A 15,973-nucleotide genomic window follows, 5' to 3' on the forward strand; every position below is an offset into this window, starting at 1 on the left:
ATTTGGACCAAATTTGGTACAGTTGTAGGGACACATAGGGTCACCTTAAAGACATAGTTTGTGATGATATCATCCACCTCATTTCCAGATGGTGGACACGTGAATGTTTGAGGAACAAGTGGGCTAACTTGTGAACTGCCTAACTGATTTGGACCAAATTTAGTCTAGTTGTAGGGACAGTGAAAGCAAAGTAGGCAGGTTAGTTCAGGTGCCCTAGAAGCCTTAAATAACAGTCACGCGAGGCATGTGAGGAAGAAAATGGGCACCACGAAGGGCTATAGCATCCCACCCAAGTACGGCACAGAACCCATTCTTATGGTGCAGGTGCAGAACTCATTCTTATGGATGGCCAATGGATCATGATCCAGATCTACTTGTTCTAATTTCATTTTCCCACTGCCAGCCTTTTGTGTAATAATCAAGTAACAACTGTGCTTCTGTTGCATGATAAAAAAACAGACTAGAACTGTAGGGAACTGGTTCGTGCACTCCAGGGAGGCGGTTCCCCCCCGCTGAAGGGGTAGAGAGGGTGCCCTTTCTTGCCCTGCTGCTTTCCCCCGCCGGCACTCCCCAAAACCGCTGGTGCGGGGCTGCAGCATACCTCCTTGCATCCCTGGTCAGTGTCGTACCGGAAGTGGCCAACACGTGTGTGTGAACCCCCTACCTCTGAACCAGCTCAAGTGCCAGACTTTTGAACTGGTTCAGTGCTCCATAAAAGGAGCACCAAACTAGTCCGCGCACATCCCTATAGAACTGCCCTAAATCAAAGGTTTCCTGTTCTCAGTTATGAAAGAAAACACATTGCACCCATTGTCTTGGATCATGCCCACAACAATTATGATTTAAATGATTGCATTTTCAAAACCTATCAATAACACACTGTTAATATTAAACTTTGAACAGTATTTTCAATATGATTCTAGTTAAAATTTTGTATTTTGGGATGCTACCTTGATAATGTGGGATCAATTAAAGCACCTGCTCTTATTTTCATCTGGTCAAGTTCAACTCTCAGTTTGTCTATTTCGTCTGCCAATCTTTCCTGAAATAAAAAACAAACAGATGAGATATTTGACCTTAGATCAGCATTTATCTAATTTAATATCATGAAATGATGCCCAATCTCTTGACAGCAGAAGGCATGGATATATTACAGAAGGCCCTCAAGGGGCTGCGCAGTAAACATTATTCAAATGAAAGCTATATGGTTTAGATTAATTACTTAGTTATAGTCACTAGTTATTATGGTATACATGTGCAAGTTATCATACCAATCATTTTAAAACATTCCTATTGCTATTTTACAATGTTAAAAATAATAATGAGAGAATTGTGGGTAAATATATTAATTTTGAAATGAGGCCAACATCATTGGTGATCTTGGTCATTCCAGAACTGAACAAACCAAAACTACAAATATTTTTCTAATTTTCCTGGAGTACTGGTTTCATCATTAATTTTACATTCCATCTTCACTGTTTTAAACATTAAACAAGAGTTCTTACTACAAGGGTGCTTTTCAACAAAAGTCTCAGTCTAATTAAAATTAGTTGTCATTAAGTTGCACGGAATGCAATGGGGCTGAAATTAGTTGCAAATAATTTATTCCATTTGTTCCAATGGGGATTAGAAACAATTAACTGAAAACTAAGGTGTACTTTGCAACATCAAAAAATTGGCCCTGTACAGAAAATTTTAACCTCCATTTTATGATGGGATAAAGATAGTGGCCCTCAATAAAAAGAAGGTAATTGCATAATCAAGGAACTGCTACTACTACTTATTTTAACTAAAAAAAGAGGATCTAGATATTTCCCTGTCAACAAAGAAAATACAGTTCACATTTCAATAAAAGCATGTCGTATTCAGGCAAGACAAATATGCATGCGGTTTATATATCAAATCCATAGGGTTGGATCCAAAGTTCCTTTCCTGCAATGGAAGGAGTCTCTTCTCTAGAACTTCTCTAGAGTCTTCCTCCCCCCGCTTCTATTTATGTGTGTGTATCTATATCTATATCTGTATCTACACACACAAATACACACACCAATTGAAAATAATGCTTCTGAAGAAGTGGGGTTTAGTGCATAAACACTTATAAACAAAGTGTTAGCCCTTAAGGTGTTATGGGGCTCTTTGCTTTTGTTCTTTCCAAGTCCAATTTCACCTCACCATATAGGCTGCTGTCACTTGCTCTGGATTTGTTTTGTGCTTTTAGCTACTCTTTGTGGGGAAAATGGAGGAAAATATTAGAAATATATTTTTAACAGTACAAAATACATATGGGCCACAGATATTTACATCCTATGAATTCTAAAGATGACATTTTTGCCAGATTCTGTAAGTGTATGTAAGATAAGATAGTTCTGTCTGACAATAAGAATACACAAAATGTGGAGGACAAGTATAATTGGAAGGAAACACACTGCTTCGGGTATCATTCTTTAGAACAGAACGTGGCTCATAAATTATTAAAATAAACAAAGCAACAAGAAATGCATGAGTCATGGCTGGATGTCTAATCTCATTTATTTGTTCTGAAAATGTCTCTTTTTAAGGAGAAGATGGCAGTTGCATTAAAAATATATATATTTCTTATCCAATTTCTTCCCCTTTTCTAGTGGCTCAATATCACATACTGTTATTTTGCCTGTGGTCTCAAGTTCAGCCATATTCTTTCCTGTTCCACTCCTCCTACTTTAATTTAATGTGATACACAACAAAATTACTTAATTTTATTTACATATACTGTAGTTGTAGTTTGTTTTGTACTGGCTTTAAGGCAATAAAAGTTTTAAAGAATAGAGAAAATGACATTCTTAAAAGAAAGGTATACAATGAATTTGACTGGTTCACTAAACCAGTTGCAAATGGGTTAAATTGTATTGCGCTGAAAAGGGCAATTTAAGTTATTTTTAGCATGATTGTCATGGTCTGGTATATGTGGGCCGAAAAGCCCAGGATTCCTGTTCTCAACAGTTGCTGACCATCTACCAACCAGAACTGAACAGTCTATGGAAAAACATTCCCAAAGATAATCCAGAATTGAAATCTAGATAGCACACTTAACTGTTGTCAAGAGCAGTGGATGAAGTATGTGCATAAATAGAGAAAAGGAAGGGCACAAATAGCAGGGTCATAAAGACTCCATGATCAACCACATGGTCAAGCCAGCACCATTTTGTGAGGGCAACTCATTTTTGCTCTGGGGCCCATGTCCTCTGAACAGCCCTGTGCACACTACACAGTTTGTTGTGGTCGTGGTGGACAGCTCATTGAAAGTGTTGACTCAAAGTGTGGCAGCAATGAAAAAGGCCAATTCCATGCTAGGAATCATTAGAAAGGGGAATGAAAATAAAACTGCTAATATTATAATGCCCTTATACAAAACTATGGTGCAGCCACATCTGGAGTGCTGCGTACAATTCTGGTCACCACATCTAAAAAAGGACATTGTAGAACTGGAAAAGGTGCAGAAGAGGGCAACCAAGATGATCAGGGGCCTAGAACACCTTCCTTATGAGGCAAGGCTACAACACCCGGGGCTTTTTAGTTTAGAAAAATATGACTACGGGGAGACATGATAGAGGTCTATAAAATCATGCATGGTGTGGAGAAAGTGGATAGAGAGAAATTCTTCTCCCTCTCACTTAACACTAGAGCCAGGGGTCATCTCATGAAATTGATTGCCAGGAAATTTAGGACCAGCAAACGGATTTACTTTTACACACAATGCATAATCAACTTGTGGAATTCTCTGCCACAAGATGTGGTGACAGCCAACAACCTGGATGGCTTTAAGAGGGGTTTGGATAACTTCATGGAGGAGAGGTCTATCAATGGCTACTAGTCGGAGGGCTATAGGCCACCTCCAGCCTCAAAGGCAGGATGCCTCTGAGTACCAGTTACAGGGAAGTAACAGCAGGAGAGAGGGCATGCCCTCAGTTCCTGCCTATGGGCTTCCAATGGCATCTGGTGGGCCACTGTGTGAAACAAGATGCTAGAATAGATGGGACTTGGGCCTGATCCAGCAGGGCTGTTCTTATGTACTAGCTGAAGGACTAAACTTCATTAAACTTCAGGAAAGTGCTTTCTGAGATTTGTACTTAGTAAACAGAGCTGTCTGACATCAGACTATCATGTTTAAATAGCTTTGGTTCCATGAATTGCTAAGAAAAGGCTCTTTCTGATTATTTTAAACATCAGTTACACTTTCAAATAAGTAAGATTGCAGTTAAGAGGGGGAAAAATATTTAGAATACCTTATCATGTAAGGATTCTTCCAAGTTTTTCCTAAAGCTTTCTGATTCCTGTATTAAAACATTCTAGGAGAGAGAAGATTTAATGTTGAAATAAAATACAGTAAAAAACTATTATTATACAATACAATCAAGCAAATCATTGCTTAAACAAATTAGGCAAAAAACATCAGTTGTGTTTTTCATTCCTCTTCAAGTGATGACAATAATAAATACTTACTATGGGAGAGCAGGCTTGACCCGCTCTTCCCACACACAAGCAGGGAGCCCTCCTTGGGTGGATCGGCCAGGCGGATCAGCCGCCCAGACAATTACCAGCTCCGTCATGGAGCTGGTTGGGGCAGCAGTGGCCCAGAATGCCCCATGCGAGTGTGCGAGGCATTCTGTGGAGCCCCCTGATGCTGGGAGGCTTGTTGTAGCCCCCCAGTCATGAGGCTGTTCATGAGCTGCTGTGGCGCAGAGCCACACTGCGACGACATACTATCCAATGAACAGGGCTAGCAGAGCGTACACTCTGCCAACCTCATTTAAGACAGGGGGTTTAAGTGGGCTTGCTGCCAGGAGCCACACAGCTCCCGTTGCTCCCCACAACTGGGAGAAATCGGGCTAGCCTTCCCTAGCCCAATTTCTGATGATCATGGGAATAACCTCACTGTCTCCAACAAATCATGCTGGCAATAGCATTATATTAAAAAGCATTCCTTATTTGAATGTGTTAAAAGCTACTACAATTAATGTTAAAGATTAGATGTGACATATGACAGTTTTGTGTAGTATTCTATTCAGTAAATTTTTGCAGTTTGTTTGTTCGGACATTTGTCCCAAGGGGATTCCTGTAGAGAGTGTGGGGGAGGAGTCAGGAGGAAAAGAGAAGGGAAAGGAGGTGAAGAAAATGGAGTTGTTGCTGAACAAACCTTTAGTTAAATCTACTTAAGATTTCCTTGGGTGTATGAAGGAAGCAGCTATAAAACATTTGACGACGGGGACGGGATCTGCTGCAGTGGGCATCCAGTGAACAACCAAGTCCAGGATTGAGAATGAAAAAGTATCTTCAGGGGTTGTTCAGGTCAAGAACCTGGAGAAACAATTAGTAGCAGCGATAGTAGAAAGCAGTTCAGGAATGTAGGTCCAGTAATGCAAGGAAATAAGGTTGCAGGAATATTCACAAGCTTTGCAGGCTCACACACTTTGCTGGTTCAAAATCTTGCCGCCAAATGTTTTATAGCTGCTTCCCTCATACACATTTGAGTAGAAATCTTAAGTAGATTACTGAATAAAATACCAGTCTCCAACTTCCTATGGTTGGGTAAGATGATTGAGAGGGTGGTGGCTGGCCAGCTTCAAGCGGTCTTGAAGGAAACTGATTATATCGACCCATTTCAAACCAGATTTAGGGTGGGCTGTGGGGTTGAGATGGCCTTGGTTGGCCTGAAAGATGACCTTCACCAGGGGACTGACAGAGGGAGTGTGACTCTGCTGGTTTTTTTGAATCTTTCAGTGGCTTTCGATACCATTGACCATGATATCCTTCTGGATTGCCTGAGGGATCTGGGGATAGGCAGCACTAATTTACAGTGGTTCCGCTCCTCTGTCTTGGGTAGATTCCAGATGGAGGTGCTTGATGACAGTTGCTCTTCTTAATGGGAGCTACTATATGGAGTTCCTCGGGACTCCATTCTGTCACCAGTGCTTTTTAACATCTACATGAAACTGCTGGGTGAAGTCATCAGGGATTTGGTGTTGAGTGTTATCAATATGCTGATAACACCGAAATCTGTTTCTCCTTGTCCTCAATATCAGGAAATGACGTTAGCCCCTTAAATGCTTGCCTACAGGCAGTAATGGGCTGGATGAGGGATAATAAACCAAAGCTGAATCCAAGCAAGATGGAGGTGATCATTGTTGGAGGTCATAATTTGCAAGACAGGATAGAACTTCTTGTTCTGAACTAGGTTACACTCCCCGAGAAAGAACACGTTCATAGCTTGGGAGTGCTTCTGGATTAAAAATTCTCTCTGGTCTCTCAGGTTGAGGTCGTGGCCAGAAGCGCTTTTTATTAGCTTCAGCTGATACGTCAGCTATACCCATTTCTGATGGTAAATCACCTTTGGTGTATATGCTGGTAACCTCCAGGTTGTACTACTGCAATGTGCTTTATGTAGGGCTGCTTTTGTACATAGTTCAGAAACTTCATTTAGTTCAAAATGTGGTAGCCAGATTGGTCTCTGGGGTATCCCAGAAAGACCACATTATGCCTTTACTTAAACAATTGCACTGGCTGCTGATATGTTTCCAGGCAAAGTACAAAGTGCTGGTTATTACATTTAAAGCCCTGAATGGCTTAGAGAGAGCCATACCTGAGAGAGCACCTTTCTCTACAAGATCCCCATCGCTTATTAATATTATCAGGAGGGGTCTATCTTCAGGTGCTGACTTGGGATTGGGCCTTCTCAGTTGTTGCCCTAAATTGTGGAACGCGCTCCCCATGGACATGAGAGGATTATCTTCCTTGGAGGCCTTCAAGAGAGCCTTAAAGATCCATCTTTTTCACTTGACTTTTAATGATATCTAGTTTTAATTTTAATTTTAATCTGGTTCAAATGATTTTTTTTGTTTTATTGTTTTTTTTATTTTAATGTAAACCAACCTGAGCCATTATAGGAAGGGTGGTATATAAATCAAATAAATAAATACATACATACATTTTGTTAACATCAAGGTATGATTGATATTTTAAAGGTTAAGGGCATGATTCAGTTCTGTGCCTTACAGTCAGAACTAGGGTGCACACAGCCTTTCTGTTTGTGGGAAGGAAGCTGACAACAGAAAAGAGGTCAGTAAGAATTGCATTCGAGAAGGGGAGGATATGATGAGCTATTATACCCTAAATATTTAACTGTCTTTTTTCACAGGACTAAAAACATATTTCAACTAAGATAAAAGTAACAATGTATGCAAATAAGTGGATATTTAGCAATAACTTGCTGTTTTGCTCAATTTACTTTACCTTCTCTTCCAATGCTGCCATTCTCTCTTTTAAGTGTAACTGCAGCCGCTCATTAGATTCTGTCAAAAGCCTGTCCACAGTATCTGATAATCTTTTGTTATGCTCTTCATTCATTTTTTCTCTTTGCCTGGCCTGCAGTAAAGTATCAAAGAAACAAAACAAGCAGTTAAAAAGTTACCTAAAATGTCACTGTTAGTGAAAGATGAATGTTGCTTTATTGTAAATGAAATCACAACACATTGTAGTTTAAAAACAACAACTGCTGGATGACAAAATTCATTGTCTCAAGTGCTGAAACAAAATATTGCACAAATTCGGTAGCTGACAAATTTTCCAGATTAACAATTACATTTGGATTTCAGTATAAATGAACAGGCAAACATTGGGTCTCAAGCACGTCTCAGTTTTCAAATACAAAAGTCATTGCTGCAAATCAAGGACTTGGTCCATTAAATCCCATCACATGAACCTATGTTTCACTTTTAAAAACAACAACCCTGTGAATGATTTTTGTGAACATTCACATTGCATGATTTATGTTTACAATTTTGTTTCAGACACATAAACATTCATTTCCCACTAAAATATAATGTATCTTTGTTATTAGCTGACTAAAATTACTTAACTAAGACAGTGACTTTTCCCATTAATATAATTAAAAACTTACATTGAGCCTTTTCAGACAGACAGCCTCCTCTACATGTGAGGAGGGTGGGGCTGTGGCGAGAACATGCCCACCCTGACATTGCTCAAGAACATGCTAATGCAATCTTGGCATGTCCTCTAATCACGTGAAATTGCCCCTCTATAGGCCTAGCAAACTCTGTTTATACAGGATTTTGTAGCACATCCCTCACACACAATCAGAAGGCATGTTAAGATTGCGTTGGCACATCTTTGAGTGATGTCAGGGAAGGCATGTTCTCACCACAATCTCGCCCTCCTGGTATGTAGAGGAGGCTGTTAATTTCAACTAGCCAATAATGGTTTTACTATGATGGTAAGTTTTAATTGCTACAACTAGCAAAACCCAGGTGATCACTTCTGTAGAGGCAATGCATATGACTGATTTGTACAATTGTGACAGCTCAAAAAAGGGGAACCTGCAGAGGTGTGTTTAATACAATTAGAGTTCCACATGACCTCAGCTAGGTTGCACTTCCACAGTGTCCTAAAGGTCATCATGTGGGGATTGCTGCATGTACAACCAAACCCATTTTGTGAATATTTGTGTGAAGAATGAAGAGTTTGCCTTTGCTCAATAATATTATAACTTATATGCAGTACACATACTCTTTGAAGCTCTTGATTTTTCTCTTCCAGTTGAGTTTCCAAGTGTCTCATGCGCTCTTCAATGTTGCCATGTCTTTCTTCCGCCTATTAAAAAATAATATCCATTGGTCTAAGACTTAAGAGCGTTGGGGTAGTTTTAATTAGTTTTAGCTTCAATTAGTTTTAAAGAAAACATAAAGCAAGCTACTACTAACTGCAAACTTAGTTTTTAAAAAAATAAATTTTATTCAAACAGGCAGCTGAACAGCATTGCTTGAAATGTGTCAGCTACAAAGGCCTGTTGCATCCAAGCATCCAGCAAAACATTGGAGTTATTTATGAGCAATGAAATCAGCCAAATATAACATGCAGACTGTGCATGGTTTGAACACAAACCTGCCATCATAAAATTGTAAGCTCTTTAAGCACTGAACTGCACAATGTTTGATTATCAATAACATAAAAACACAAATAAATAAACAAATAAAAGAATTATTAAAATATGAAAACAAAATCAGATGGATTCTATTTAGCAATAGAAAGTAAAGTCCAGTAGGACTACCTTCCTACGTATGGAGATCATTTCTTGTAGTTTAGCTTCCATAACATATTGATAATCATCAGATGAGGTAGAAGAGGTTGGATCAGACTAACAAGTCAAGGAAAAGGAGAGGGACAAAATTGAAAAATCAGAACTAAAGACACCAACACTGAACAGAACACAGCACAGAATGCTTAAAAGAAAAAATGTGATTGCAAATTTAATACTTTAACTGACAGAATTTCATGTAGATTAAACCACACTTACAATAGAGTGACATGAGGCAGTTGATGTGGATGAACCAAAAACAATGGAATGCTAAAAAAGCTAACAACCTAAGTATGGAAATTTCAGGTTAGTGATGGCTGGCTGATGAGAAATTACTCCTCTGTAGAGGGATATCAAAGCACTTCTGCCAAATATAAACTCTAATTAGAATTTTGGTGATCATCACTAAAACGTGACTTTGAGAGGCCAATGACAGATTTTTAAAAAAATCATTCTACTATTTCATCATAATGAAAAACAATGTATATAATGTTACAGAATATACTAAATCAAAAGGGCTAGTCAATTATAGACTAATGGTACAATAGGTTCCTTTAACAAATGCAAATAACTAAGGGCCAATTAACACAACCTGTCCAGCTTACCATGATGAGAGTTACTGAGTTTGTGGTGAATGCAAAGCAGGTGTCTAATTGTTCCACTCAAGCTGGCTATGTCACTTGTGGTGGCATGTGGCAAGCCACAATCTGTATTCATGATCAATCACCATGGATTCCATAGCCATTATGAGTCTATTAACTCACATTTTGAAAATGTTAAAAATTTACTGTGAATCAGCCCTTATTTAACCAAATAAATAATATTAGGATCTAGCTTTTGAGTCAGCTAACCCTATTCATCCCAATTAAACAAATCAGCTAACGTTAATTAGAAAACATTTTAAGGCACAGTGTTACCAACCAAAGCCAAATACAGCCCACCAGCCAGGTCTTGGGGTCTGTCAGGAATTTGACAATTCCTGTTTTTGCAGTCCCAGGATGGCAACAAAAACAGGTGGTATATCAGGCATCTGACAGACTACCATAAATGGTTGGTGGGCTGCATTTGGTTTGGAGGATCACAAGACTGGAATCATAGTTAAGTGGACACTATAAATAATACATCCATTATTTTAAAAAATCACAAAAGCATTCAGAACATGAATATTGACTATAAAGCACAAAGGGTCAATCAATGATTGAACATCTTTCTGACCATAAAAAACCAAGCTGATTCTTTGGCAAATCAGGGAATTTTCCTTTAACTGTAAAATCCTATTCTCTGAAATGTCAAGGGAGGGTAATTGTCACACATCTGGGAGAGGACTCTTGCTCTTGGTTACAGGCAAGAGACAGGGTCAAATTGCTATGGACCAAACAGATGGGCTACCCAGTTCCCAAGCTAAGTCTCCTCAAAACTACCAACCAAAAACTTACCCAATATGAGACATCTCTGGTGGAAAACACTGAAGAGAAAATATCAAGAACAGGATAGAAAGGAGTGGTGGCTCCTGTGCAGGGGCAAAGTAGGCACAGCTCCCCTAAAGATCTCCACCAGCAGCTGCCTTGTTACTCTAACTATACTATGTATTCTAAGTAAGTATAAGTTGCAAGCATCATTTTGAATTCAGTAACATATGCATCCTCTGTATCTCTCAAAATACTCCAGGACTTGCAGTTTGTGTGGCTAGAATGCCCCTGGACCCTGAGGTCCTTGACAACTATGGGCCGATCTCCAATCTCCCTTTTCTAGCAAAGGTGTTACAGAAGGTTGTATGTGCCCAGCTTGAGAGGGTCTTAGAAGAAACTAGTTATCTTAATTCTTATCAGTCGGGCTTCAAGTCTTGGCATAGCACAGAGACAGCACTGGTCGCTCTGGTAGATGATCTTCTTCGGGACCTTGACGAGGATAGTGTCCCTCTCTTGGTCCTTTTAGATCTCTCAGCGGCTTTTGACACTATCGATCATGCTATCCTTCTCGACCGCCTGCGTGGGTTGGGTATCGGGGGCACTGTCCTACAGTGGTTCCGTTCTTATCTTAGCAGGCGTGTCCAGTTGGTATGCATTGAGGACAGGTGCTCTGACCCATGGCCACTCCATTATGGATTCCCCCAGGGTTCAGTTCTTGTCCCTGTCCTTTTTAACATCTATATGAAGTTGCTGGGTCAAGACATCTCCCAGTTTGGGGTGAGATTTCATCAATACGCTGATGATACTCAGCTATATATTGCCATCCCAGACCATTTTGGGGATGCTGTTTCTGTGCTTACTCAATGCCTGGAAGCTATTAAGGTCTGGATTAATCAAAACAAACTCAGACTGAATCCCACTAAGACTGAATTACTTTTATGCAGCCCTCGTTACGGCCAACAGCTGGATGTGAACCTTGTTTTAGATGGGGTGGCGCTGCCCTCCAAAGACCTTGTTCGTGATTTGGGGGTCCTTTTGGACTTGCACCTCCTGCAAGAGTGCATGCTGGATTGGTGTTCCATCTTTTGTGAAACATGGTTGTAGTTTGTGCAAAATGGTGGCACTCTGTAAGCAAATGGAGGTCCGAAAAGGTAGGAGTCCAACCAAGTCTTCAGTAGGTACTGGATTTCTCCAGCATTTGCTCAGAGCTTTTATTTTCTCTTTTACTTTCATTTTTTCTGTTTGAAAATTTCACTAGCAAATATTAGTAACATTCACAGATCTAGAAAATGGGGTGGGAAAGGGGTGGGATATGGTAGACTGACACTTCCTCTGGGAAGTTCTTTTCATAACAGACAGCCACCTCCTTTCTTCCCCCTTGTTCTGGGACTGTTGCTAGCTCCCTAATCTTTTTCTTATTCTCTCTCCTCAGGATGGAGCGAGAGGTTTTTTTTAGCTTCCAAATAAAACTTGGTACTTTAACTGAAATTACTAATTGTATGAATTCAAATGTATTCTGTCTAAAATGTGTGTGTTTAATACACAAATACTTGTTTTTAATTTTTAAGAATTCTGAAATTATTGCCTATAAGCAACCTAACAGGCACAGCTTGGAAACCAGGCAAGTCCAGAAGAGTGAAGAAGCTTCACTTTCATAGTCTTTATAATAGGTTTTGTTTGCTGTGGTCAGTTATGTTGGGGTTTTTTTGTTTTTGGTATTGAAGGGAGCAGTGGTGACTGGTGCAGGTGGCGCTGCTGCTGCTGGGTAGTGGGGAGGTGGCAGGAGGCAATTTAAGTGTAAATTAGTAGGTGCTTACCTTCTGTGCCGCCACACCTGAAAGCTCTTCGCAGCAGTGGCGCACTGCTCAGCACCCGCTGTGGTGGAGGATCAGCACTGCTACTCAGCTGGTGGAGTCTATTTGCATGGCCAGCAAATGGCCTGCATGCATGTGCAGAGTTGATCCTCTGCCACAGTATCTAAGCACTGACTAATTTAGTCTTAAAGGTGCCTCCACTGGAATGGAGATCTTCAGCATAAATCATTTGGTTAGGTCTGTGATCTATAAGTCTTAATTTTCAAATCTGATAAGGTAAATGTTGCATAGAATTGCAGCCAATTCTATACAGTTTCCAAGTAAAGCCTTAATGGACTCATGGAGATTTACTCCCAAGTAACTGTTGTATGCATAGGATTGAAGCATAAGGACATATCCCAAAAATGTTCATATTGTTAGAGCGAAAAAAGGCTTGCATTTTTTGAAAAGTATGCATGTGCGTATTTGTGAGGAGGAAATTAGTGGGCTCTATGTGTGCAAGTGGGAACAAATACCTTGCAGTATTTTCAAGCAATGTGCAACTTGAAAATGCAGTGAAACTGCAAATAGGTGCTCAAGATTCCAACCCCCTCCCCACTTCAGGTGGTCTTCTTAGCCAAGTCCTGTATGGGGAGGAGAGAGTTGAGATTGCAAGGAGGGGGAGAAACAGAGGCAATGTTGATAGAAGGGATGGAGCTGCTGAGGGGGGAAAGAGGCATGGGGACTTTAGAGAGAGAGAGGGCATTGCTACTTTCCACACTGACACACACCATGAACCACTCTAAGGGCAGGATTCCTTTACTCTCAGCCAACCAAGGGGAAGATTTAGCACTAAAGAGACAGCTGCCAAATACTGGTATGAATAGTAGAGATTTTGGTTGAGACAAGTAAACAACTTTACAGACTGGAGAAAACCATGGGCTGGCAATTCTCCTTCCACTTCTTTTTAAATTGGTTCAGGGTTAGACCTGCCTACTCTTTGCAGGGGAAGAAGGTCAGTTCAGTCCCCAAATAGCAGAGCACAACCAGTTTGGTGAGAAAGCAGCAAAGCAAGAGGACTTGAGACAGTTCTTTAGTACTGAAGAACTACAAGGATGTATTTAAAGAAAAGGTTACAAACAAATGTGAAAGAACCTGCAGCTTATTTCAGTAGTAGCTCATTGCTGAAGAGGGAGACCAAAACAAACAGCCATCTCTGTGATGTATGGCAGATTAGATATAGAAGTGCACAGCTTGACATAAGCAATGCCATTATGTTTAACTAAGCTCTTTGTCCCCTGAAGAAGAAGAGCCTTGTCAGTAGTTCTTGAACTGTAAACTGTTTACTGGTACTTTTCCTTCCCTTAAAGTCAAAGTGTGAACCGCCCTGAGCCATTTTGGAAGGGCGGTATATAAATCAAATAAATAAATAAATAATAAATAAATAAAGTAACAAAGTGATGATAAGGCTGGTGAGACTGGCTTTCTGCCCGCATAGCTTGTACGTTGTTCCCCAACCTTGGCCCCTTATCCTGACCACAACGTTCTGTTTCTCTTTGTAGCTGACTTTTGGAAAGCATTTTTAGAGTATAAAGGTATTGCCTTCTGAATGATTTTTTGTCCTGCTCTGACATGAGTCGAGCAGTACCTAAGCTACTTAAGAGCATAATAAAGTTTTGATTTTAAGTCCTCTCGACTGGGCTGATCATTGGGCTCCATCTGCCCAGGAACGAACCTCCCCTATTGGGGTCAAGGCTACCCCAATACATCATCTGGAGAGACAAAATGGAGACTAACACTGGAAGAACAAAGAGCAGAGGAGTCCAGCACTTTTATCCATGACCCTAATCCTCTAGTGGTCACTATAAGACATTGCAGCTGAGAGCTGATGCTGCCAGGATCCTCGCTCCAACACCTTAACCCTACCTATGGTTACCCCTAGCTCTACCCCCACCCAGCCCTAACAGCAGCTGCCACTGATATAAAGCCATGCCTGGAAACCAAAATCTTCCAGATCTTCTAATGGACACTATAACAAAACATAGTGCAAGGCAACCGCTTCCCTCTGCCACTTCAGAGAATGGCAATTTATAGGAATGTAAAATCTGCCATTCTTTCAAGGTGCCAGGGAGAAGCAGATATTATATCTGCTACATAGAAAAGCAGTGGTATCCTTAGAGTGGCTCCTATCACAAACAGCTTACAGTTAATGAGGGCACTACTAGCTTTTACACCCTATGGCCAAATACTGCTTTAGCGATTTCCATTTTATTTTGCCTTTTAAAAGTGCGTTCAGCTGGCCTACATGTGTGCTCCAATGGGGTAACTGTCCATCCCACAAAACTGCAAAGATATGGTCCCCTGAGAAGTGACATATTTTTTAGTTATTTAACAATTTTTATACCGCCCAAAACTCGCATCTCTGGGCAGTTTACAATAAGTGTTATAATGATTACAGTGTTAGCTAAGCCACTAAGGTATATCAAGAAATGTGGATTTGGACATGTGCGTCTTCTGAGAGGGAGGTTTAAAGAAAAACCCCAGGGCCTACAAGTATGTGGTGCTGCCCTACCCGCTACTAGGGATGTACACGAACTGGTTCAGTGGTCCTTTTACAGACTGCCAAAGCAGTTTTGAGGTCTGACATTTGGACCAGTTCAGCGGCGTGTGTGTGTGTGTTGTGTTACCTTTAAGGAGCAGGGAGGGTGCCCACCTCTCCTGCTTTCCAAAAACGTTGTCTCCAAAAATGCTGACACGAGACTGCTGTGTACCTCCTTGCAGCCCTGGTCAGCATCGTACCAGAAGCGGCTGGTGCACGTGCGCATGTCACACATGCACACTGGCCACTTCTGGTACAATGCTGACCGGGGCCCCTGGTCAGCAGCACCAGCATTTTTGCACCAGCATTTTTGGAGACAGTACTGGTGGAGGAAAAGCAGTGGGGGTGGGCGGGTGCCCTCCCTGCTCCTTAAGGGTAACCCCTGCTGCCTCCTGGGAGTGCACAAACCTGTTGGTGCACATCTCTACCCGCTACCCGCTTCTAGAGGGAGGAAGGGGTTAGGAAAGAACACAAGGAGAAAATACCTCCTGAGCCCTGTGGAACAATTTAGTTTGGATATGAAGAAAAGGCCAGGTAATTAGTAGAACCAGGCTCTAAGGAAAGTGCTCCTGTTTGGAACTTGCTTCACTCTGCTTGCTTGAGAGAAGAGTGACTAAGAACTACAACCCAAGACTACCGGAGGCTATATAATGAGCAAATCACCACACTAAATGTTCAATAAAAAGTTATGCCAGATACCAGTACTAATCAGGGAAGAAATTCCTTTCAAAGTGCCCAGACAGCGTGCGAGTGCTTCTCCAATCATTTCAATGTCAGGGCCAACACATGCCTCTTATGTACAGGGAGGTGTCATTTCCGAGATGGAAGGAAGTGGAGAAGTGTGTTCACACATGAACTCAGTGTTAACATCAAAGAGCTTGGGATTAAAGTCTTGGTCCTCTATAAAACACAATTATTAGGACTTAATGGTATGATGACATATGGGAACTACCATAAATTGCATTTTAATGTCAGACCAGACCACCTTAAGTGGTGCAGTGCAGAAATGCTTGACTAACAAGCAGAAGGTTGCCAGTTTGAATCC

At 40.9% G+C, this 15,973-nt stretch overlaps 1 protein-coding gene across 21 annotated transcripts in view; it reads right to left on the reverse strand.

Annotated features, from left to right (window-relative positions):
- The window catches only part of PPFIA2 (PTPRF interacting protein alpha 2), a 461,781-nt gene that overhangs the window by 119,111 nt on the left and 326,697 nt on the right, over positions 1–15,973 (reverse strand). For 18 of the 21 annotated variants that reach the window (XR_008307767.1, XM_053251924.1, XM_053251921.1 and 15 more), the window contains 5 exons: positions 9,101–9,187; positions 8,560–8,643; positions 7,267–7,398; positions 4,263–4,325; positions 951–1,042 (listed from right to left, as the gene is read on the reverse strand). Coding sequence is in view for 20 of the 21 variants with exons in the window: in XM_053251924.1 (XP_053107899.1) it covers positions 951–1,042; positions 4,263–4,325; positions 7,267–7,398; positions 8,560–8,643; positions 9,101–9,187 (458 nt within the window). In the remaining variant the exon portion in view is untranslated. The remainder of the gene's footprint in view (positions 1–950; positions 1,043–4,262; positions 4,326–7,266; positions 7,399–8,559; positions 8,644–9,100; positions 9,188–15,973) is intronic. The other 3 variants (XM_053251926.1, XM_053251925.1, XM_053251935.1) reach the window with 1 other exon arrangement.

The sequence above is a fragment of the Hemicordylus capensis genome, chromosome 5 (assembly GCF_027244095.1).
Source record: "Hemicordylus capensis ecotype Gifberg chromosome 5, rHemCap1.1.pri, whole genome shotgun sequence".
Lineage (NCBI taxonomy): Eukaryota > Metazoa > Chordata > Lepidosauria > Squamata > Cordylidae > Hemicordylus > Hemicordylus capensis.